The 22598-nt window shown below is 45.8% G+C and overlaps 2 protein-coding genes across 11 annotated transcripts in view; both read right to left on the bottom strand.

The window, feature by feature from the left end:
* ABHD12 (abhydrolase domain containing 12, lysophospholipase) overlaps nucleotides 1-10008 on the bottom strand; it is a 52354-nt gene extending 42346 nt beyond the window's left edge. For all 5 annotated transcript variants that reach the window (XR_015139418.1, XR_015139419.1, XM_086333630.1 and 2 more), the window contains exon 1: nucleotides 9750-10008. Coding sequence is in view for 2 of the 5 variants with exons in the window: in XM_086333630.1 (XP_086189756.1) it covers nucleotides 9750-9940 (191 nt within the window). In the remaining 3 variants the exon portion in view is untranslated. The remainder of the gene's footprint in view (nucleotides 1-9749) is intronic.
* A 671-nt stretch (nucleotides 10009-10679) lies between these two features.
* Nucleotides 10680-22565, bottom strand: LOC147360823 (uncharacterized). 6 transcript variants are annotated; one of them, XR_015139433.1, is made up of 3 exons: nucleotides 22046-22564; nucleotides 14425-15485; nucleotides 10680-11396 (listed from the first exon to the last, which is right to left on the bottom strand). XR_015139433.1 is itself a non-coding variant. In XM_086333650.1 (2 exons), the coding sequence occupies exon 1, from the start codon at nucleotides 22491-22493 to the stop codon at nucleotides 22053-22055; it is 441 nt and encodes a 146-aa protein (XP_086189776.1). In that variant the 5' UTR covers nucleotides 22494-22564; the 3' UTR covers nucleotides 12706-15485; nucleotides 22046-22052. The 6 variants fall into 6 exon arrangements, 3 of the variants coding, with proteins under 3 accessions (XP_086189776.1, XP_086189777.1, XP_086189778.1); XR_015139432.1 differs by lacking the exon at nucleotides 10680-11396 and adding an exon at nucleotides 16218-16313 and having other exon boundaries at nucleotides 13404-15485; nucleotides 22046-22565; XR_015139434.1 differs by lacking the exons at nucleotides 10680-11396; nucleotides 22046-22564 and adding exons at nucleotides 16218-16313; nucleotides 17085-17222 and having other exon boundaries at nucleotides 15351-15485.
* Nucleotides 22566-22598: the final 33 nt, after the last annotated feature.

The following is a 22598-nucleotide window of genomic DNA, read 5'->3' as shown; positions in this document are numbered from 1 at the left end:
ACATATATATTCCATTATATTTTCTCACATTCTCTCAGAAGGAACAAAAAAGTAAATCCAAAATTCACATCTGAAGACTAATAGTTGGACTAAATTCTACCTAGTTTATAGGTGGAAACCTGAAGAACAATCTTCAAACTCTTACTCAAACACAGTATTGGGAGTAATTTCACTGAACACATCTGAAAGCTTCAAGACCTTAATACACAAGAGCAATCCATAAATGTTCCCAGAGAAGAAAACAAAAAGTCATGAGGAAATTGGCAGAGCTTAACAGCTGGTTGTCCCACTGTGAAAAGGCCTTATTCTCCTGACAGTAACAAGCATGTTTTATCACTATAACATAGCTTGTTTTCAAGCGCTTTATACATAATTGTATTACTTACTGTTGAAAAACAAAATTCACCTGAGCAAATCCTAAAAGATCTTATTGGCTTTATTTAACAATTCATCAATTGGGCAGCATCTCACATAGTAAATAACAAAGCAACTCCAAAGAGCTACACAAAATGAAAGACTTTCCTAGGCAGAAGGGAGCAGGAACACGGAAGTTTTACGAGACAAAAAAACTGGGTTGTTTATTCCAAGGTCACTTTCCTTTAGGAGATGACAGGTTCCGATAGGCAGATGACCTCATCAGTGCTGACTAGGTGATTTCCAATTGACTGGTTTAAGAATTTGAGCCGAGACTGTAATAAAATTTCTGTTTGGTGATGTGGGGCTTATTTAGCATAAGCAATTCCATTCTGGGTATGTTGTCTGCTTTTTAAAACTACCTTGCTCTATTTTTCTTCATAGCACTTTACCACCTCCTTGAAATTTACTATATATTTACATCTACCTTTTTTTGCTATCTTTCTCCCTCAAGAGGAGAATGAGTTCCACAAGGACTGGGAACTGTCTGACTGTAACATTCTATTCACAGCCTCCAGCACACAGTAAGTCTTCAACAAATACTCACTGGATGAATAAAAGAAAAATCATACTAGCAGTCTTCTCTACAGCTGCCACACTGCTAACAGTAATTATCCACAGGACAATTTTACTTTCTCGATTATATTCTATTTTAAATCTATATTAGGAAATCCTTTTCATTTCTGCAATCAGAAGAAAAAAAAAATGAGAGAAGAGCAGAGGGAAACAGACAGGATCCCTCTGGGGCTGCCTTTCATCATGACGACTGCCATCTCTCACAGCGGCCTCACACCAGGATCCCTCCTCAGTCCCTGCAGAACCTCCCTGGTGCTTCCTCAGGAAGCCCGGGGCTGTACCAGCAGGTTCCCAGCTGGCCGACACCATCCCTTCCTTCTGGAGCCCAAAGCTGGCATCCAATGTCCTAGGATGGCAGTCTTATTTTCCTTCCTGTAGGTTCTGCCATGACGTGCCTTGTCAAACTGTGCTCTGTCCCTAAACTATGAATATTTATTTTATCTATAGATAGCTTGATATGCCAGGGATGCATTGAAAAATGAGTTACATCCTGTCAGAGAAGTGGAAGCCTAAAAGATGAGATATTCTGAAGATAAATCAGTACAAAACAATGTCAAGAGTAACAAAGGACGAATGTGAGATCAGACTAACCGTCTCCAGCCATCCTTGCATTGTCTCTACCACAGACATCATGAAAATGTCACACATAAAAACTGACAGACAACAAATTCCCTGAGGATACGCACTGCCTTCTTTCATTTTTCCCAGTGCCTAGCATGATTTCAAACAAACAAGTTAAGAAGCAAGTTAACTGTTGGTTGAATAAAATAAACCTATGAGCATGGAACAACAGACTGGTTCCAAATAGGAAAAGGAGTAGGTCAAGGCTGTATTTTGTCACCCTGCTTATTTAACTTATATGCCGAGTACATCATGAGAAACTGATGGGTGTACATCATGAGAAACAGCTGGGCTGGAAGAAACACAAGCTGGAATCAAGATTGCCAGGAGAAATATCAATAACCTCAGATATGCAGATGACACCACCCTTATGACAGAAAGTGAAGAGGAACTCAAAAGCCTCTTGATGAAAGTGAAAGTGGAAAATGAAAAAGTTGGCTTAAAGCTCAACATTCAGAAAACGAAGATCATGGCATCCGGTCCACCACTTCATGGGAAATAGATGGGGAAACAGTGGAAACAGTGTCAGACTTTATTTTGGGAGGCTCCAAAATCACTGCAGATGGTGACTGCAGCCATGAAATTAAAAGACGCTTACTCCTTAGAAGAAAAGTTATGACCAACCTAGATAGCATATTGGAAAGCAGAGACATTACTTTGCCAACTAAGGTCCATCTAGTCAAGGCTATGGTTTTTCCAGTGGTCATGTATGGGTGTGAGAGTTGGACTGTGAAGAAGGCTGAGCGCTGAAGAATTGATGCTTTTGAACTGTGGTGTTGGAGAAGACTCTTGGGAGTCCCTGGGACTGCAAGGAGATCCAACCAGTCCATTCTGAAGGAGATCAGTTCTGGGTGTTCTTTGGAAGGAATGATGCTAAAGCTGAAACTCCAGTACTTTGGCCACCTCATGTGAAGAGTTGACTCATTGGAAAAGACTCTGATGCTGGAAGGGATTGGGGGCAGGAGGAAAGGGGATGACAGAGGATGAGATGGCTGGATGGCATCACTGACTCGATGGACGTGAGTTTGAGTGAACTCCGGGAGTTGGGGATGGACAGGGAGGCCTGGCGTGCTGCGATTCATGGGGTCACAAAGAGTTGGACACGACTGAGTGACTGATTTGAATTGAACTGATGAGCATGCAACACTGACAACGCCACTTTCAGGTAGGAACAAAATGATGTTCCAGGCCCAGGAATGGCACAAGTCAAGCATGAAACAGTAAAGAGTCTATGCTGTACACATTATTAGGAGAAAGAACCAGCTGAAAGTTAAAAGCCATACATGTATTTTAAGACCCTGAACTATAGCATCCAAATGAACTGCTTCCACTCTGAACATTTTCCCCTTCCCATTACAAATAATTCAGTCAATTCATCTAAATCTTGCATGGAGATCCAAGTTTGCTAAGACCTGAAAAGAGTTTCAACTTTCTTTTCTTTACCCTAAACCTCAAACCAGTCAATCCTAAAGGAAATCAACCCTGAATATTCATTGGAAGGATGGATGCTGAAGCTCCAATACTTTGGCCATCTGATGCGAAGAGCTGAGTCACTGGAAAAGACCCTGATGCTGGGAAAGACTGAAGGTGTGAGGAGAAGGGGATGGCAGAGGATGAGATGGTTGGATGGCAAAATCAACTCAATGAACATGAGTCTGAGCAAGCTCCAGGAGATGGTGAAGGACAGGGAAGCCTGGCATGCTGCAGTCCATCAGGTAGCAAAGAGTCAGACACCACTGAGCGACTGAACAACAACAAAGCTCAGGACAACTTTCAAGTTTCAAGAACAAACCCCAAATTCCAGCATTCCTGAGTTGTGCTTGTATTTCTTCATTGACACTCCTTCTCTGTCTTCATTTTTGCAAAATGACACTCCTCACAAAGACATTCATCTACCCCCTCCTCTTTTTACCTTCTCAAGGCATTTCCTGGTAAACCAGGGCATACTTGGAAAACAGAACACACATAATTAAAACAAAGCCTACAAGCACCATCTCAAGACAAATTCTGCTAGAAACCTCTATTTGTGTATTAGCAAAACCTGAGGGGCAAGAATTCTGCTTATGAACCATATGATCACTGACGTTGCCCTCTGTTCATGTTGATCTTTTCTCCACCTCAAACCCAGCCTAACACCCTCCTCACTGGCCTGTGTGTGGAGTCCTCAGGTTGGGGGTGCAAGGGGAGCTGCCCTCAGACCTCCCAGGACCAGGTCGCACTCAGCGGTACAGAACACACACAGCAAGTCACAGCTGCAACGACTGCCCGTGAAAACCATTTCTGTCATCCAGTGTTGCAACACCACATGTTAGAAAAGTGAGTCTCTGCCAAGGAGATTGTCTGTCTTGTTAATGAGACATTAGCAAACATGGTAGGAAACATCCGATTAGGCCAAAGATAGAGAGCTAAGACTGGGTCCAGGTGGAGAGCTGAAAGAGAAACACTTGTGGTAGCTCCTTTCCCCTGGGCAGAGGGCTTTGTTCTTATTTCAGAGAAAACAGAAGCACCCAGAGAACTTCCAATGCTGTCCCACACAGCAACTTCACAGCACCCTTGGGGATCCCTAACCTATTTCTGGATCCCAGAGACATCATGCCACCAGCAGCTCTTTCATACTGGAGCCTCACCCTGCTTCTATAAGGGAGATTTTTATCCCCACATCACGGGAAGAAATAAGCTCAGAAAGTTAAGCAATTCTCCCCAAGACACGAACCTGAGAACACTCATTTGAGACTACGCAAACTTTCCTCCAAAATATCAAATGATACTAAGATGGGCACCAAGCCTAAATAACAGGTCTTTCTACTCAACGGACATCTCGGGCAGATTTCTGGGCATCACAGTTCCTTGTGTCAGCAGCCTGACACTCCAGACACTGGCCCTCAGTTCAGGAAGAAACAAATCACCTGTCCACTCCCCATGTGGACACTCAAGTTCTCTGGCATCATGTCAAGCATTTGACTTAATCTGTCAGTTTTCAAGATTGTATTACAGTTAAATTTTCCCTATAAACTGCATTTTGGAAGGAAAAGTGCTCTAGTGGGAGGAGCAGGAGGAAGACCTTGAGTCTGGAAAGGTGTCCCATCTCCACTGCTGTCAGCAGAACCCTGAGGCGATGATCCATCTAAGCCTCTCTCCAAGACTACCTCTATGCTAAGTGTCTTCTGGAGCTTTTAATCTACCTAAAAAGTAACTCCTGCGTTTAAGCAGTCCATGCCCAACACTACTGTAGAAGACAGGCACTCCCTTGAGAAGGGAGAGTACATACTGGCTGAAAAGAACTGGGAAGTAAGCAGAGATACAAGACTCAAGTTCCAGGGTCCTGAGTTCCAGGGCTGGAATGTGTCCCTGCTAAGATAAACCACAACTGGGAAGAGAGGGACTCAGTTGGGAGCCCCACTTGAAGCACCATAATGTAGCCTCCCTGGCTGCTTGTCTTGGTCCAGGAACAGACTCTACTCTGGGGAGGGAGAAGAGAAGAGGGTGGAGAAAAGTAGACTTTAAGTACAAAAGCTAGCTCTGAGAGCAATCTCTTATCTCCATATGTAAAGAAAGAGATACCAGGCAGAGAAGCTTGTCTGGTGAGCTCCCTATTCATCCTCAGGAAGATGAACCACCCGGCTTTCTGGGTTTCGGTAAAGCCTTCTGCAACTCTGCATGAAGTTCCTTCTTTTGGGTCAAGGAGGAACCAAGGGTGATGCCTGCATTCTTCTGTATTTACACACAAAGGTCATCAGATATGAAACCTCCTAGGCAGTCCACTGATCTTGATTATCTGGCAGATTTGGCCTCTGAGTTGGCAGTGGGAGGACAGTCTAGTTCACTTAAACACAGACATATACATCTTACCGGGCTTCCCAGATGGCACTAGTGGTAAAGAACCCACCTGCCAATCCAGGAGACATAAAAGCTGCAGGTTTGATCCCTGGGTTGGGAAGATTCCCCCGGAGGAGAAAATGGCAACCCATTCCAGTACTCTTACCTGGAGAATCCCATGGACAAAAGAGCTTGGCGGGCTACAGACCATGGAATCACAAACAGTCAGACACAACTGAGCACTCCCTTTACTGAATACTGCCAAGAACTCCAGGATTACAGAAGAGAAGATCAAAGGCACACAGAATCCCTCATTTGCCTCCTCATACCAGACATGTGCAAAGCCAAAGCAGTATCCAGTACCTCCTTTCATAGAGTGCAGGGCTAACCTGTAAGCCAGATGCCTTCCAAAATGACCCTTTAGTCCAACTTAGTCCAAAACAAACCCAAAGGGAGCTACACTCAGTATTTTGTAATAACCTAGAAGGGAAAAGAGGGAAAAGAATCTGAAAAAGAATATATATATATATAACTAACACATTGCAAACCAACTATACATCAATTAAAAAAAAAAAAAAAACACCGGGTTTTACCTCTGAGGTGGTTGTCTTTATCTAAATTAGTCTAAAAAGTTAAGGGGTCACGGACACACACCTAGCTACTCTTTAGGAAAGACTGGAAGATCTGGATGCCCTGGAGCCACATTCCTGCTGGGCAGTCAAAGGAAAGAAAGCAGCTCTTGCTGCCCTCTTCAGAGAGAGAACGTTCTCTCCACTTCTCCAAAGCCTCAGCACCATCCTGGGCTCCAAGGAAAATACACACAAAATACTTTTTTATTCAGGAGAAAATCCAAAATTTTTCTGTGTGTGCACACATGTGTTAGAGCAAGAAAAAAGAGGGGAGGGCGTGTAAATACCTAAAATAGCAAACAAGACTGGGGAAGAGCCCCAAGTCTAGAGGAAAAGCCAGATGTAACAGATGATTTTCTATAGACATATAAATCACCAAAACTGAGCCCAGAACGAGACTGCAAATCTAAGAAACTATGACAGTTATAAAAATGCTGTATTCTAAAAAAGCACCATGCTCAGGAAGTTTTACAGGTGAATTCTACCAAAATTTAAAGAAAGAGATCATTTCAAAAGTACAATATTTAAACTGGCTAATGAAGAGAAAGAGATAACTTTTAATAAAGCTATAAAAAACACTAAAACCACTTGGTAAAGATGGCATTAAAAAAAGAAAATTACAAACTAGTCATACAAATAACGGTACAAAACTCCCTAGTAAAATATTAATAAATAGAATCTGTCTACACAATAAGAGTTATTATTGATGATTCAATAATATAAAATGATGACTCAATAATATGAAATCTATTACTACAACTCAGTATATTAACGGGTCAAGAGACAAAATTCATATGATCATTTCACAGATGCTAAAACAGCATTTAATATAATTCAACAACCATTTTTGATCTTGAAAAAAAAGACAAAACAGCAGCAACACACCCCGTAGTAAAATAACTAACGTGGCGTAAACACTAAAAGAATTCTCCTTAAAGTCAGGAATAAGATAAGGATACTCAGTATCACCCCTATTATTCAACCTTGTTCTGGAAATACACTGTAATCAAAAAAGAGAAACAAAAGACATAAAAAGTAGAAAACAAAATGATTATTAATATTTGCAGCCGATATGATAGCATACCTGGAAAATTCAGGAACTGCAAAAACTACTTGAAACTAAGATTATGTAAGTTGCTAGATACAGAATTAATAACTACAACTAGTAATGTATAATATAAGAAAATAACAACAAGAGATTAACTAGGAATACACTTAAGAAATGTGCAGGATTTTAAAACTGACTTAAAAAAACATTTCTAAGACAAGGAAATGTATATGTAGACTCATGCTCAGTTGCTCAGTCGTGTCTGACTCTTTGCAACCCCATGGACTGTAGCTTGCCAGGCTCCTTTTGTCCATGGAATTTTCTAGGCAGGAATACTGGAGCCGGTTGCCATTTCCTACTCCAGGGGATCCTCCCCACCCACATCTCTTTGTTTGCTTCATTGGCAGGCAGATTCTTTACCACTGCACCACCTGGGAAGCCCAGATAGGATACTAAATAATATTAAATTAATTACAAATAATAAATTGCTGGTTTTGATACAATTCAATAATAGTATTGGGGTTGTATATATTTCAAAATCCTTATTTGTTCAAGATATGCTGTGAAAATATTTATGGACGAAATCAGTTGTTTTAGAACAGTCTAGTCTCCCCACCATATCAAAAATGGAGGAGAGGAGGAACAGATGATTCAAGACCGGCAAAACATGGAAAACCACTGAAATGAAGGGACGGGCTCATGGAGGTTCATTATGCTGACTCCTCTACTTCTGTCTATTGAAAATGTGCACAACAGAAAGTTAAAAGAAATGTGCAAGGGGACTCAAACAAAGATGGTTCAAGATGGAAATAATTCCAAAGATGTATAATAGGCTCACAAAAACATACAAAAACTGCCATCTAACCACTAAGAAAGGCAAATTAAAGTTACAAATCAGATGTCAATTTTCAGCAACCAAGTAGAAAAAGATCAAAATATCTGGTAATATTCAATATTTGGGTGAGGAGACTGACATTAGTGGAGGGTGTACCAGTCGTACAAGTTCTTGGGAGGGCACTTTCAGTCATCAGCATACACCCCTTGGCTTAGCAGTTCCACTTCTAGGAATCTATTCTGGATATTCATTCAACAAAATATTTTCTCCCACCTAAGATGTGCCTCTGAAGACAGAGGCCCCAAGAACAATGTCCCTGCTCTCACAGGGCTTCCATTCTCCTGTGGGAGACTATGCCCAAAGCCAGTCAAGTGAGCAGGCAATTAAGGGGGATGAAGAAACAAGTAAGCAGAAAGGGGCCAGTGGGGGCCAATGGCTATTTTGGATGTGCTAGTTTGAGAAAGCCTCTCTGAAGAGGTGACAGCTGAGCAGAGACCAGGCTGAAGGAGAAAACTCAGGAGGAGAAGATCCAGGAGAACATTTCAGGCAACAGGGAAGGAACCATGGGGTAACTCACAAATTTGCCCTTCCTGCCCTCTGCTTTTCTTTTTATTCCCGTAACAGCCTTTTGTTTATTCAAAGGAAGTGGCACCACTAGAATGTCTCTCTTTGTCCTCAACTCAAAAATAAAAATAATCAGACTCTTTTAATACAGTAGATCTTTCAAGGGCGATTGCTTCCCCAAACATTACTGTGCATCACAATTTGTCTTCTTCAAAGGAAGAGCTTACAACCTAAGTGTTATGTCAAATCTGTTAATAAAAGTGCATCAAAGCCAACTGTGCGTTTTTAATGCAGATAAACCTTTCCACAAAACAGATTATCTTCACAAGAGATGCTGGTCAGTTGCTAGATAATTTTACACAAAAATTCTGTCGATCCTTGGACTTCCAGCAGGAAAGGGAACCACTGACTGAGGTGAGATGTGTATATAGTTTAACTTTTGCGATCTAAGTTAACATTTTTTAGGGGCTCTTTGGATAAATATTTTACTGCAGAGGCCTGTGTCAATTAAGGGCATTCCAGGGGATCCCAAAAGCAGTGACTCTTGCTACAACATCTGAGAACATTACATACTAACTTTTTCAGTCACCAAGAAACATCAAGACTTCAAAACTGTCATGAGTGATAAGTTTCACCAACAGCCAGATAACAGACACCAGCCTAGAGGAGGGTCCAGCCGGCGTGAAAAACACTCCTCTCTCAACTGCGAGATGAATTCAACGTCAACGAGTTCATCTCCCCAAAGGGAAGCCGAAGACATGTTCCAGACCGGACAGCGCTTCCCAAGGGGTCGACTCGGGTGGACGCGTTCCACATATCAGAGGCCAATGGCTCGCGATCGCCGGGTATCCACCTGCCCTCTGGATTCGAGGGCACAGCGCCCCACGACCCCGCACCCCGCCGAGCCCTCAACCTCCCCGAGAAGGCGGCGCACCCCCGCGACTGCACACTGCGGACCCTCCACCGTCCCCAGGGGCCCCGCGGGCGCCGGTGAGCTGCCCACCCCGCGGGAGGGATGCTGGGTACACGCCGCGCGCGCGCTCCCCGGCCCCCCCACCTCCACCACCGGGCATCCAGGGGCTCCCCCATCCTCGTAGGGAGGCGCTCTCCAGCCGGGCGCCGGGGGGTGGCCCGCAGGCCCGCTCGGGGAGGCACCCAGGGATGGGCCGGCTCAAAGAGGCCGGCGGGGCGCGGGGCGGTCAGCTCCAAAGGGGCGCGGGCCCCAGCCGCCCCCACCGCCCCTCACCTGCCCAGCGCCCGCTTCATGCCCGCGTCCCCGGCGCAGCGCGGCTCGGCCGGCCCAGGGCCCGCTAGGCACAGGTTCTGCTTCAGGCGGCAGTCGGCGTCCAGCGCCGCGGCGGCCGGGCCGGCGGAGGGCGAGCCCGAGGCGGTACGGCGTTCATGCTCCAGGGCGACGGGCTCGGTCCGCTTCCTCATTCCGTGGCCAGCACGGCCAGTCTCGCCCGCGCCGCCCGCCGCCGCCGAGGGGAGCCGCCGCCGCAGCCGCCGCCGCCGCGAGCCCGCCGCCCTGACGTCCCTGACGGCCGGCGGGCCCGCCCAGAGCCGGTCAGAGTTGGCCAATGAGCGTCGGGAGGCGGCCAACCCGCCGCGCCCTCCCAGGCCCGCCCCTTCCCGGGGCCCGCAGCCAGCTTAGAGACGGGCAGACGACGCCGTGGCGGGCGTCACCGTCCGGGCGTGACGTCGCGGCGGGGCGGCGGAGCTGCGCTGCGTAGGGGTCGAGCTAGGTCCGAGCCGGGGTCCCAGGCTTCCCGCCCAGTTTAGCTGCCCGAAACTGCCCCTCCGCTCCCGTCCCAGGCTCTCTGACTTCCCTCAAGAGTGGAACCCCCGAAAGGGTCTTTTAAGGGTTTACACAACGAAAAGAGAAGGGTGACATCACAAGTCTGTCCTAATAATGATTTACAACTATTAAATTTTCCCACAAGGCCTTTAAAAAATATGCGATCAGGTAGGTTTGTTTTTAATTTGAAATACACATGTAAATACATTTTTCTTTTGGGCCAAATATGAAAACTGACCTGCTAAAAAATCAGTTTTAGATTTTTTATAAAGCAATTAGAACTAGTCGATGAGGGAAGAACCCATTCACAAATTCCCAGTTGTGAAACACAAAGGACAATTCAACGGATCCTAAAAACACAAAAGAAAGTTTTATCTATTAGTTTTATAACTTTGGTTCTCTTTAATATGGCATTATTTTTGTACAAATGAGCTACAACCAAGAGATTTGACTATTTGTTACAGAGTAACTTGTAATTTCAAAATTTGTGCTAGTGAAAACTACTAGCAACTGATGATTTAAAATTAATTAGAAATGTCTTTATAAATTCAATAGCTCCTTATATTGGCTTCCTAATGACACTTAGAAACTGCAAAAGAATTTCACTGACCATAATACTAAATATCACAACCAGCATTCATATTTGTCCAAACATACTTTTGGTGAATTCTTTAAAATAATGTAGAAGCATATACTGATAGATTGGGAATCCAGAAACTAAAGTGTAAAACAATTTTTACTCCATCACTCACTAAATTATTTTCAATCAGATCAGATCAGATCAGTCGATCAGTCGTGTCCGACTCTTTGTGACCCCATGAATCACAGCACGCCAGGCCTCCCTGTCCATCACCAACTCTCGGAGTTCACTGAGACTCAGGTCCATCGAGTCAGCGATGCCATCCAGCCATCTCTGTCGTCCCCTTCTCCTCTTGCCCCCAATCCCTCCCAGCATCAGAGTCTTTTCCAATGAGTCAACTCTTTGCATGAGGTGGCCAAAGTACTGGAGTTTCAGCTTCAGCATCATTCCTTCCAAAGAAATCCCAGGGCTGATCTCCTTCAGAACAGACTGACAAAAAAGCTAGGAAGGGAGGACTAGAAAAATAATAAAATCAAATAGAAGAATGAAGAAAAAAAGAAAAAAGAAAAATAGAGTAAGGGTAACTGAGTCTTTCTTGATGGTATCAGGCAAAGCCCATCTAGTCCTCAACTTTTGGTTCACACTCCAAGTAATCTTTTCCAGGCTCTGATCTTATCCAGTGTCACCCCACAATAGTGACACCTACACTAGTATTTCTAGTCCACACCTCTTCCTTGAACCCCATGCTCCTTGTCTCACTCATTCACTCTGATATCCTATAGGCACTTAAAATTATGTTCAAAGCTGAGCTCTCAGCTCTTCTCCCACCCCAACTCCGTCCATAACCTTTCTCACCTCCAGGATGCTAAGTCCCTGATGCTTGCAGTTTCTCAGGCCAAAACCTTGGGATTCTACTTGATTCCTCCCTGCTCATGACATAGTAGGTCTATCACCAAGCCTGTTCAGCTCTCCTTTCAAAATCTATCCAGGGTAGACCATTTCTCACTACTTCTACCATGGGCTAAATTGCCATCATACCTCACTTGGATTATTTATTTTTTCATTTTTTGCTGGGCTACATGGCATGCAGCATCCTAGTTCTCTGACCAGGGATCAAACCTATGTCCCCTGCAGTGGAAACATGGAATCTTAACCACTGAACCGCTAGGAAATTCCCTACTTTTGGAGGGGGATGGATTATTTTAATAGCCTAAGTGGGTCTCTTGCCTCACTTCTGTCTACTTAATTCAGTGGCCACAAAGCTCTTTTAAAAACTCTAGATTCAGTTCTGTCAAAATACTTCAATGGCTCCCTACCTCAATGAAAATAAAACTGAAAAGCATGAAATGGGTCAAGGGCCCTACCTGACTTGGCCTCAGCCACCCACTCACCCAGATCCAGCATCACTGCCTCCATGCTGCTACAGGAGCCCCCCAGGATATGGGTGACATGTACATGAGTTGTCAAATCCACATGGAGAACTCCCATTTACTTAAGGTCTGTGCCTTCTCTCAGTGCTAACTTGAAACCTTCAGGCCCTCTCACCATCACTTTTCAACCTTCCTGACTTACACTCTTCTTAGCACTTTTCACAAATGTATTTGTCATCAGTATATCTGTATTTGCTGTTACCCACACTACATCTTAGGCTCTGACAGCAAGGACTCTGCTGCTTTATCTTCAGTGTCTAGAACAGTGCTGAATAGGCACTTCATAAATACTTGCTGAAGGAATAATGAACCATCACAACCCCTCAGAGGTGGGTACTATTACCTCTTCCCCTCCCCAAACACAAAGATAAAGAAGTCAGTCTCAGGCCTGGGGTCTGAAATTGAAAAGGTTTATGGCAAAGCTCCAATACTTCAGCCACCTGATGAGAACAGTCAACTCATTGGAAAAGACCCTGATTCTGGGAAAGACTGAAGGTAAAAGGAAAAGAGGGCAACAGAGGATGAGATGGTTGGACGGCATCACCGACTGAATGGCCATGAAGTTGGGCAAACTCTGGGAAATGGTGAGGGACAGAGACCTGGCATGCTGCAGTCCATGGGATCGCAAAGAGTCGGACACGACTGAGTGAAGGAACAACAATAGGGCAAAGAAAAGATGTAGATACTGGTGTTCTTTAGATTACAGTCCTGGGGCACCCAGAGTCAGTGCCTTCAGGTTTGAAGTGGTGACTGTTCTCAGCTGTTGCTTTGGGTCTGGGCTCCAGGTGCCAGTATGAACCGGACTGCAGAGACAGGTATGGCTTCACGCCCTTCATGGACGCTGTTCAGTGTGGCCACATGGACGTGGCCAGACTGCTCCTCGAAAAGCACAAGATAGAGAAAAAGTTTGGTTCTGTCCCTTCGGTTATTCCTATAAGTTTTAGCCCAGGGGATAAACAGAAAGCATGGTGATTCAGATGGTGGGTTCAGATCTCAACTCTGCCACCTTCCCCGCTATAAGCCTGCTTTACCTCTTTAAGCATCAGTGTTTCCATGTGTAAAACAGACAAGTTTCACTTTTTCACAGGGTTACTGTAAGGATAAAACAATGTAATGTACAGAAAGCAGTTAGCAAAATGTCTTCAGCACCCACAGGCAACCAGCCCCTCACTCCAGGGCTGCAGAGGGAAGCCAATGAGTTCAGGGACACAGACTTTCCCCTCATGGCAAGGGGGTGAGACCCAGGATCTTCTGGCTCCCAGGAAGCATACTGGAAACCCTCAGTGTCAGTTTCCAACCAGAATGGAAGCTGTGTCAGCAGTTTTTCTTTCATTAATCTTTCTGATGCATCATGATATTTTCTACTTACACAGAGAATTCACAAAATTTTGAAAATGTCTTCTGTATCATTTAAAGTCTGTTTCTCATTTACTGACTTCTGTGTTTTAGACAAGTCTCTCAAATCCTGCCCAATTGATTCTATTTTTAAAACCATTTTTGACCAAATCAGGTTAAAGAAAAATGTTCAGACCCAGAATAGACAAAGTCATAGGAATGAATACAAGACTATGAAATCTGTGCAGCTGAAGGAACCAGAGTTTCTATCAGGGGCACCCGGCTCCCCTGTCTGTACTGCTGTGGGTGATGCCCTGAGCTGGGTCGTTCCCCACCCAGCCCTGCACCTGGCCTGCCAATTCAGGTGATGTCCTTCGGCCCTCCTGTTCCTGATGCTTTCAGTTCAATGAGCGATCACTCCCGCCTTCCGGAAGCTGGTTTCCTGTCACCTCCAACAACGTGCTTCCAGGCTTTGCTCTATTTCCTTTCCTGTCTCCATCAGGCCCTGACCTGTACGAGCTTCTGTCCCTGCTCTGTCCTGCACAGCCACGTCTCACCCACTCTCATCCCGCTGCCCCTGAACAATGAGTCCCTCCAGGGTCAGTCCCTCCTGACCCTCTGCTGCTGGCTGTACGTTTTTGCATGGACGTCCTAATCCGGCCCCACATCCAGCTCACTTAAAACCTAGCCTCCCTCTAATATCAAAAATTTAGACTTGGGCCCCAGATCGCGCCTTCATCCTCCCAAGCCCAGACTCCAGGGACACTGAGTGGCTCACCAGCTTTTTGCTCTGTTCCACCATGACTTGCTGCCCCTGGCTATTCTTGCACCAGATGGGCACATGGTTGATCATCAGCTTCTCGTCAGCCGAGGTGAACAAGGCCTCGAGTGTTACACACGAGCGTGGCCCTAATGAAGCCGCCCTTCCCTTCAGCAAGGAGACAGTTGACCATGAAGGGCGTTGACTTGAAGAGATTCAGCTTCTTTCTCAACTGGTATCTGGAAGGCACATCCTGAGGGCACAGGGTGGGCCTTCCTGGCCACGTGGGACTTGTGTCCCCCAGGCCCTGCCCCCGTCTCTCTGATGACACCACCAGGTCCCTGGCAATGGCTCATCCAGGTGAGGAAAAAGGCTTAAAGGGCTGAGTGCTTCCAGGCCACGTGGGACTGGAAAGGGCTCCATTCGGCTTTCCAAAATACACATCTAATAACCCAGGAGACAAAGTGGCTCACAACAGACACCACTCTTCCACAGTGTAGACAGGACTCCAGTAGGCCCCAGGGGGACCTCAAAGCTCCCTGAAACCTTCTTATCCCAGGGGGACCTTGAAGCTCCCTGAAGCCTTCCTATCCCAGGGAACACAACTCAGAGGCCTCAGGAGCCTGGGTCTAGTGCCTCTTAGCCCTGTCCTTTCCCCTCCTGCTTTCAAGGACAGTCTGATCTGAACGCGTCAACCAGGCCATTGGTGCCCGGGACTGCAGACACATCGTCTGACCCGTGCCTAAACTCCAGACACACAAGCCTGCCTCCCTGGGTGACAATGTATCTCTCTGGGGTAAAAGTATAAATCACTAAATCTTTTGTTATATTCCCTGCCTATAAGGGAGATTAGGCACTAAGTTCTCTCCTGTGAAAAGCAGTGACCGGATGTGACGGTGACAGCGGCACCAGGAGCTCGACATGACTGCAGGCCACAGAGTGGAATGTCTTGCAGATGACGTGGCTTGGGGAGATGAGCTCCGGCTACCTGGTGATGTTCTTGTTGAAGGTCACGAGTGGAAATCTGCTCTGAGACCACTTCTCGGCATACGTGACCAGGGTGGAGGTCTTCCTGGTGCCTGGGGATGCCAAGAGGAAGGGGGTCACCTCTGACCAGGAAGACACACTCCCACGGTGCCCTAATCAGGATCTGCCCACGCTCATCTTGCTGCAGCCAGGCACCTGACAGCGGCACGCTCTTAGTACCGATGAGAACTAAATGCCAGGTGGTGAAGGGAGCAGCAGAGTGCAGGCAGAGCCACCTGGGTTGGGGTTGAGGCCCTGGCAGCTCCAACAAGGTGCCCCTTGACCTCCCTGGACTTCAGTCTGCTCCTCAGCTGTGTGCCTGTAACACACAGGGAGGGAAAGCCATGTGAGCAAAGCTCAGACAAAGAATGACCAAGCATTTTAGGAGCCAGGCAACACAACTAGGTGACCCTGGCAGAACACTAGACATTCATCTGGGGATGCATGTGAAGGTGGGAGGCCCTTCTAAGCTTCACCGTACAGAAACCCAGGAGCTCCTGACACTGAACAAGAAAGTCACATGACCGGCCACCCCACAGCCATCCGTGTCTGAGCAGATGTGTTGATAGATAACAGGCCAGATCAACCCCCACCAGATAGGCCATCTGTCCATCCAGGGTGGATGCCCCCTGGACTAGGAAGAAAAAGCAATTATTCCTTAACAACTGCTTTTTGGATGATTTAATTGCAGCAGTTCAATAATAGATTAAGGTAAAGACACTCCGGCAGGTGGTCGGAAGGGGGACGCAGTGACAAGAAATCTTCCAGGAATGGCAGCCCCTTACCTGCAAACATCATTATTTTCACCACCTGGAGAGGCCCCACTTTGTGTCTTAGGATCAGCTGTTTGTTCATGTGTCAGTTGGATGGTAGTTTTCTTGCTGTAATCATTACAGATTACATTACAGATTACAGATTACATAAAAAGCATTTCACCCAATTTCCCCTTCTGTTGAGCAGTCCCAACAGAGGATGGTCATCTAGCTTTTGAACACTGATCAGTAAGGATAGCTTTACAAGGCAGCCCGCTGTATTGGTAACAACTTGGGTTATTTGGAAGGACCAGAGAAATGAAGGGCTTCATGCTGACACACAGTGAGTTAAGGAGAAGCTGGAAATAGTCCTCTGTGTTCTGCCCCCGTCTTCTCTTACAGAAGAGAAATTAGGGAAAGAGCAAGAAATTGAAAAGATCAGGTGATAAACTACCAAAATGAGGCTGGGGTTGCTCCTGGCTTCCAAGACAACATTTAAGAACCCCTGATGATGGATTCTACACGACGGGGGCAGAAAGCCCTTCATTTCCCTGGTCCTTCCAAATAACCCAAGTTGTTACCAGGACAGCGGGCTGCCTTGTAAAGCTATCCTTACTGATCAGTGTTCAAAAGCTAGATGACCATCCTCTGTTGGGACTGCTCAACAGAAGGGGAAATTGGGTGAAATGCTTTTTAAAATTCCTTCCAAATTAAAGAATCGGTGGCCTTTTATTTCTCTAAGGGACCAATGACAAAGATTAAGGCTTCAAAGCAGAGATTGAAGGAAGATTTTGAAAATAAACCTAAAATAACTTTTAGCCAAACTTGACCACCAAGACACAGTCTTCCAAAGAGAAAAGGTGACACCTCCCCAGCCCTCCCTACAGACTCTTCACGTACAGCAGGGGCAGTGTAGAGGTCAGACAGGTGTTGGCACACGCAGGCCTCTGCCTCGGCGAGGAGGGGGTGCTCCATCAGACTCCACAACGCCCACCCAGGGTCCACACTCAGGGAGCACTTAGTTGTGGCTGTGTAGCTGTAAGACATTCACAGCAGCGTCCGTGGTAAAGATGATCCATTAAATGCTGATATCTCAGAAAGGACTTCAGAAACCAACTTCCTCCTAGGAGACGGTGACTTATCAGATGAGGTTCAGCACATACAGGTCCGACTCCTCTATGCCATAGCTCAGCAGGATGCCGTGCACCCTGCTGATGGCTTGCTCTTCATTCATCAGGTATTGGCGACACAACTTTTTCCAAGGAATGAACGAGATAGTTTAAGAAATCCAAAAGAGCATGGAGGCAATGGCTATTAGAGCACAGATCAAGCTGCAAACATACAGACAGTTGTTTAAAAAACAACTAGTCTAGTTGTTTAAAAAACAACTAGAGCCCACAACTCAAAAGCTGAAGGAAAGGGCAGAAACATTACACAAATTTTAGTTGGAAACTAGGAAAGGGGAGGGTTCATTTTTGGTTTCAACACCAACTTGTTACAGAATCTATGAAGAGCTAGTACTTCAATTTTCCTATCTGAAACAGTGTCCAGTTCCTGTTGGGACACTAATGACTCAGTTTCAAAAAGGATTAAACAACATGAGAGCTATGGCTATAATCAGATCAGTCGCTCAGTCGTGTCCGACTCTTTGTGACCCCATGAATTGCAGCACGCCAGGCCTCCCTGTCCATCCCCAACTCCCGGAGTTCACTGAGACTCACGTCCATTGAGTCAGTGATGCCATCCAGCCATCTCATCCTCTGTCGTCCCCTTCTCCTCCTGCCCCCAATCCCTCCCAGCATCAGAGTCTTTTCCAATGAGTCAGCTCTTCGCATGAGGTGGCCAAAGTACTGGAGTTTCAGCTTTAGCATCATTCCTTCCAAAGAAATCCCAGGGCTGATCTCCTTCAGAATGGACTGGTTGGATCTCCTTGCAGTCCCAGGGACTCTCAAGAGTCTTCTCCAACACCACAGTTCAAAAGCATCAATTCTTCAGCACTCAGCCTTCTTCACAGTCCAACTCTCACATCCATACATGACCACAGGAAAAACCATAGCCTTGACTAGACGAACCTTTGTTGGCAAATTAATGTCTCTGCTTTTGAACATGCTATCTAGGTTGGTCATACCTTTCCTTCCAAGGAGCAAGCGTCTTTTAATTTCATGGCTGCAGTCACCATCTGTAGTGATTTTGGAGCCCAGAAAAATATAGTCTGACACTGTTTCCACTGTTTCCCCATCTATTTCCCATGAAGTGGTGGGACCGGATGCCATGATCTTCGTTTTCTGAATGTTGAGCTTTAAGCCAACTTGTTCACTCTCCACTTTCACTTTCATCAAGAGGCTTTTTAGTTCCTCTTCACTTTCTGCCATAAGGGTGGTGTCATCTGCATATCTGAGGTTATTGATATTTCTCCTGGCAATCTTGATTCCAGCTTGTGTTTCTTCCAGTCCAGCGTTTCTCATGATGTACTCTGCATATAAGTTAAATAAACAGGGTGACAATATACAGCCTTGATGAACTCCTTTTCCTATTTGGAACCAGTCTGTTGTTCCATGTCCAGTTCTAACTGTTGCTTCCTGACCTGCATACAGATTTCTCAAGAGGCAGGTCAGGTGGTCTGGTATTCCCATCTCTTTCAGAAGTTTCCACAGTTTATTGTGATCCACACAGTCAAAGGCTTTGGCATAGTCAATAAAGCAGAAATAGATAGCATTAAACAAAACACACTTTAAGTCAAAAATTTTAGAAGAGACAAAGAAGAAGATTATAAAATGATATAAGGATCAATTCACCAAGAAGATCTACCAATTATAAATATGCACATACCAAATAGCAGAGCTCCTAAATCTAGGAAGCAAACAATGACAGAACTGAAGAGAGAAACAGACAACAGGATAACAGGAGACTTCAATACTCCACTTTCAAGAATGGATAGAACAACACTAGATCAACTGGACCTAACAGACATATAATGAACACTCCACCCAACAATATATAATCTTTGCGAGTACACACAGAACATTCTCCAGGACAGATCACATGCAAGGCCACGAAAGAAATCTTAACACATTTTAAAACACTGAAATTATAGAAAGTAAGTTTTTCAATCACTAACAATGAAACAAGAAATCAGTAGTGGAAAGAAAACTGGAAAACTCACAAATATGTGAAAATTAAAAACAAAAACATTTTTTAAAGCAACCAATGAGTCAAAAGGAAATCACAAAGAAATTAGAAAATACCTTGAGACAAATAACACAGATACCAAAATGTATGGGATGAAATGCAAGCAATGCTAACAGTTAATAGCTATAAACACTTACATTAAAAAATAAGAAAGATCACAGGGACTTCCCTGGTGGTCCAGTGGCTAAGACTCCCAAGCTTTCAATGAAGGGGGCCAAGGTTCAATCCCTGGTCAGGGAACTATATCCTATGTGCTGCAACTAAGACCCTGTGCAGCCAAATCATAAATAAATAAACTTATTTTTAAAAAATAAGAAAGATCACACATCAGCAAGCTAACTTTACACCTAAAAGAACTAGAAAAAGAACAAACTAAACCCAAAGCTAGCAGAAGGGAGGAAATAATAAAGACTATCGAGCAGAAATAAATGAAATAGAGAATTTAAAAATATGGGGGAAAATTAATAAAACTAAGAGTTTTCTTTTTTTAAAACAAAGTTGACAACTCTTAGATATATCATGGAAAAAGGGAAGATCTGAATAACTAAAATCAGAAATGAAAAGGAAACGTTACAACTGATGTCACAGAAATAAGAAGGGTTGTAAGAATACTTCAAATAACTGCAGGTCAATCAAATGGATAACCTAGAAGAAATGAATAAATCCTTAGGAACACACAATCTACCAAGACTGAATCATGGAGATACAGAAAATCTGAACAGACCAATAATGAGTAAGGAGATTGAATCAGTCATTAAAAGCCTACCAAAAAGGAACAGTCCAGAAACATATTGCTTCACTGAAAAAGTCTACTGAACATTTAAAGAATATCAATGCCCCTCAAACTCTTCAAAAAAAAACTGAAGAGGAGGGAACACTTCCAGACTTATTCTGAGGCCAGCATAACCTTATACTGAAGCCAGACAAAGACACCACAAGAAATAAAATCAGAGCTGTGACAAGGTCACTGAAAGTAACTCCATCATGTCATTGCCAGCGATGATAAAGAGTGCTGTTCTAACATTTCAGGAGGTAAAGATAAGCTGAGATATGTTCCCAAAATCTTCTCAAGCAGAGTGGAGGGAACCCTCACACATCCCCCTTCCCATCAGAGATCTCAATTAAGTGGGTAGATTTACTGACCCAAAACAAAGTTCACAACTAAAAACAGAACAATATTTCTCTGAAGGTAGGAGACAAGACCCCCAAGCAAAGAATGGAGCAACCGCGATGTGAAATTTCCTCCAAAATGTGTTGGTTTTGGAAGAGAAATGTACTGAGCCTTGACATACCCATCTTGCCCTCAATCTCTAAGGTTTTAAACTTCAATACATTTGAAGAATGGGTTAAATTCTCCACCTCTGGCTTATTGCCAATGGCTGGTCTAAGGGACATACAAGTTAAGCAGAACATTCTCACAACCTTCAGGTTCCTGGAGACCCGAGCCTGGTAAGTATAATGACAAAGGGAAGAACAAGCTGTGGGCTAATGGTACTGGGAAATCCTTTCTGAGAGCACGGGGCTGCCCCCTGTGTCATCCTCAGAAGGTACCCCTGAGACTACACACAACATTCATTCAGTAATCACCTCCTATTAATATATGTGAAATACTGGGCCTCCCAGGTGGTCTGCCTGCCAGTGCAGGAGACAGAAGAGATGTGGGTTTGATCCCTGGGTGGGCAAGATCCCCTGGTGGAGGGCATGGTAACCCACTCCAGTATTCTTGCCTGGAGAATCCCATGAATAGAGGAGCCTGGCAAGCTATAGTCCTTAGGGTCGCAAAGAGTCAGACAGGACTGAAGCAACTTAACAACAAAATATCGTGAGATCCAATGGAGAATGCACAAACAGGACAACCAGCCCTCCAGCCATGCTCTAATAGCTCAAATGAAGGAGGAAGGCTCTCTCAAAGTCGTTCAGTCGTGTCGACTCTTTGAGATCCCATGGACTACACAGTCCGTGGAATTCTCCAGGCCAGAATACTGGAGTGGGTAGCCATTTCCTTCTCCAGGGGATCTTCCCAACCCAGGGATCGAACCCAGGTCTCCCATATTGCAGGCAGATTCTTTACCAGCTGAGCCACAAGGGAAGCCCAAGAATACTAGAATGGGTAGCCTATCCCTTCTCCAGGGGATCTTCCCAACCCAGGGGTCGAGCCGGGGTCTCCTGCATTGCAGGCAGATTCTTTACCAACTGAGCTATGAGGGAAGCCCACAGAGGTATAAATCGCTATAGCGGCACAAGGAAGAGAGACAAGGTGACGTCCGTGGGATGGGGCAGAGGAGTTACTCTGGGACTGGAGGCTGGAAGAGGTGAGGCGTCCACAGAGACAAGAGGGGGCCCTTTGGGCTGGTTGGACGTGGGGTGCAGATCAGACCAAGCTAAGGAAGGTATCACACGGTCGACAGCCGGGAGGCAGCACATCGTTTGCTGTGGACAGAATACAGGGATGGACGGAAAGAATAAACACGCTGAGACGCGCACAAAAAGGTCTCAGATGCTTCCAGGGGTTGGGATCTGATTCTGGAGGACAACGGGACACGAACATTTCTGAGGAAATATTTTCTGAGGGAAATTTCTGAGGAAAGGCCACCGTTAGGAGCACGCGTTAAGCGAGGCGACGCCAGGCACTTTTAGAGAGAACTTCAGAGAACAAGGAGCGCGCTCCCTACCAGCGGATCACTGACGACCCTCCTCCAGAGGGGCACACACGCTCAGGTTCCGGGAGAGGGCTTCCACCCGCAGGAAGGCAAAGATGTGAGCGAGCTGCGGGTGCGGCTCAGGGCAGGGCCCCAAGGAGCCCGCAGGGAGAGATAGGAACGACGTCTGGACCAATGTCCTCCACCTCCTGGTCGGGAGCTCCAGGATGCGCGCAGCGCCGACGCACGCCGTCCTCCGGCCGCGCTTCCCCGGGCCGTGGGCACAACATGCGTCCCCGAGAAGAGCAAGCCCCCGAGGAGTCCGCCGACCGCCTTCACCAGCTCCGCCTCCGCCGCCACCGCCGCAGCCGCCCGGAGAAGAGCCCGCGGGCGACACTGATGGAACGCATCCCTGGCAAACCATAGCGCGCATTCGGAGGGGGCTCGCTGACGGACTCCAGCGGCCAATCGAAATGCGCATCCTTACTCTCCCCCACCCCGCTAGCGGCCCTCGTCCAATCCGAGCTTCCGCTAGCGCGGAAGAGGCGAGCAGAAACTTTCCCAGCGTTCCTCGAGGCTCTGGGAC

The sequence above is a fragment of the Bos grunniens genome, chromosome 13 (genome assembly GCF_055505025.1).
Source record: "Bos grunniens cultivar Pamir isolate PY7600 chromosome 13, Bosgru_T2T1.0, whole genome shotgun sequence".
NCBI classification, from domain to species: Eukaryota; Metazoa; Chordata; class Mammalia; order Artiodactyla; family Bovidae; genus Bos; species Bos grunniens.
Note: the sequence above shows the minus strand (reverse complement) of the source record. Positions and strands in the feature narration are given on the sequence as shown.

Excerpts from the sequence above, each read along its gene's own strand:
- LOC147360823 (XM_086333651.1), bottom strand. The coding sequence starts at position 22,493 with ATGCGCATTTCGATTGGCCGCTGGAGTCCGTCAGCGAGCCCCCTCCGA.